Consider the following 1,924-nt stretch of genomic DNA (forward strand, 5'->3'; position numbering starts at 1 on the left):
GGGGTAATTTATTGTTTGCATATTTTGGCTTCACCAACGGAATGTGTTAATGTTTGATAGTGGAATTGTTAGGTTTATGTTGTTGTTTTTTTAAATCAATGTCTTGCTTTCTTTCTCCCATTAGTTTCACGGTGTAATGGCTAGATTCCTCGTCTAGCACTCAAAAAGCTGTGTGTTCGACTCTCAAGTGTGGCTGAAATTGGCCTGAGAGGGGTGTAGTGTTTCAGCAGTAAAATCGAAAATCTCAACCTGAATTCTTTTCACAAGGGAATCGAATTCTTTTCACAAGGGAATCGAATTCAAGTCTTCTGCAGGCGATGGCAAAACGCCTAACTGCAGCACCACAGACGCCGGTCTGCATGCTGTACGAAGTGATAGACATGGATGATGACCAAGAGATTCTTTTACCGCGCAGCACTTTACCTTTCTTGCCCTATTCTCTTGAGATCAAATTATTTTCCAGCTCAGCAGCGGAATGTGGTCATTTATCTGCCAGAGGGTAGAAACGGGCTCATTTTTCGCTTCTTCATTCACTCCATGTCGGTTCGCCGTCATTCATCCGTCAAAAGCGGACAGCCGCCTGCGTTGATCAATGTCAGTTCCACCTTAAAACATCAAACGTCAGTATATGATCTTCCATAAGACGACACTGCCTTCACTTCTCATCATCATTTTTTTTTCTCACATGATGTTTTTCTTCTGTCTTCCTCAGATGAGCCATGAACTCGCTGTATGACACAAGAGACCAGCATAAATCGTACGTTCATCAGACATCCGAGTCACATAACGCCTTCATCGCTTGGAAAATAAGGAAAAAGAGGAAACCTGTTGTTGATCAACTCCCGTGTATGGAAACACACGCGGGGCATTTCTGACCAAAAAGAAATAATATTTCTGAATTTATCCAAGGAAAAGATACTGCCTATTTTGAGTGAAAGATTTTGTACTTTGTAGACATAATTGACGATTTATTTTGTGCAAAATGGCGCTACACTTTGAAAGGATTACTTTTTACGTTCGGACAAGTGAATGTATTATTTTGCCAAGGTGAATTTGTGCAATTTTTTCCCTGGACAGAAAGATACGCTGTTTTGAGATTGTGTGCTGAGCATATGCTGAGCTGCACACATCCCATATTTCCAAAGAGGGCCTACAAGTGGTTAAGATTCGTGTTTATCTTTTAATATCTGTTTGCGAAAGTAGCTAAAATTTAAAGACATCGAACTTTTATTTGTGTGGATAGCATTAAATGCTAAGAAATTTGCATCGTCCTCCCTTTGTGCGGTGATGCTTGACTGCTCTATTCAGGTATGGAAAAGATCGCAACTGTTTTAGTCCTAGTTGCTATAGCAACATCTGTGATACAACAAATCAGCGGCCAGGGATGGACGTACCAGCCAATCGGAGAAGGATGGCAAGCAGACGCCTCCGTGACTCAAAAGGAGGAAGACATTCGGGATTTTAGATTCATCAGCTATGAATGTGAGTACATCAGTGTGTATGTCAAGTGTAAATTGTATGTCTGTCTGTGCTTGTTGGTCTGCGTGTGTCTCTTTCCCTATTTCTGATCCCTCTATATCTCTCTCGTTTTCTCTGTCTGTCTGTACGTCTGCCACCATTTAATCTAACTGCAGCTTCTTTTAACTTCTCATACATATTTTGGAAGATGCTATCTCTCTCACTCATTGCACCAGGCTCTGTGATGTAGCGGTTAGGCAGTTCCCCTTCGCACGTAAAATACCCGAGTTCAATTTCCGTGAAGGGAGAACTTTTATCGAGAACCTCAATCTTTCTATTGGGACGTCGTATCCCTCTCAGCGCATATTGGCTCTGGCAGGCAGGGTCGAAGCTTGCCTCTTTTATGATCTAGAACGTGTCAGTCGGTGCGTTAATAAACACTTCCATTTTTTTTAAAGGGGAGGGT

General features: G+C 41.8%; 1 protein-coding gene across 1 annotated transcript in view; it reads left to right on the forward strand.

The window, feature by feature from the left end:
* LOC101857491 (semaphorin-5A) overlaps positions 1 to 1,924 on the forward strand; it is a gene marked incomplete in the record, with an annotated part of 95,717 nt that overhangs the window by 15,804 nt on the left and 77,989 nt on the right. The window contains 1 exon segment of the mRNA XM_035970501.1: positions 713 to 1,482. Coding sequence (XP_035826394.1) covers positions 1,311 to 1,482 — 172 coding nt within the window.

The sequence above is a fragment of the Aplysia californica genome, unplaced genomic scaffold (assembly GCF_000002075.1).
Source record: "Aplysia californica isolate F4 #8 unplaced genomic scaffold, AplCal3.0 scaffold00275, whole genome shotgun sequence".
Classification (NCBI taxonomy): domain Eukaryota; kingdom Metazoa; phylum Mollusca; class Gastropoda; order Aplysiida; family Aplysiidae; genus Aplysia; species Aplysia californica.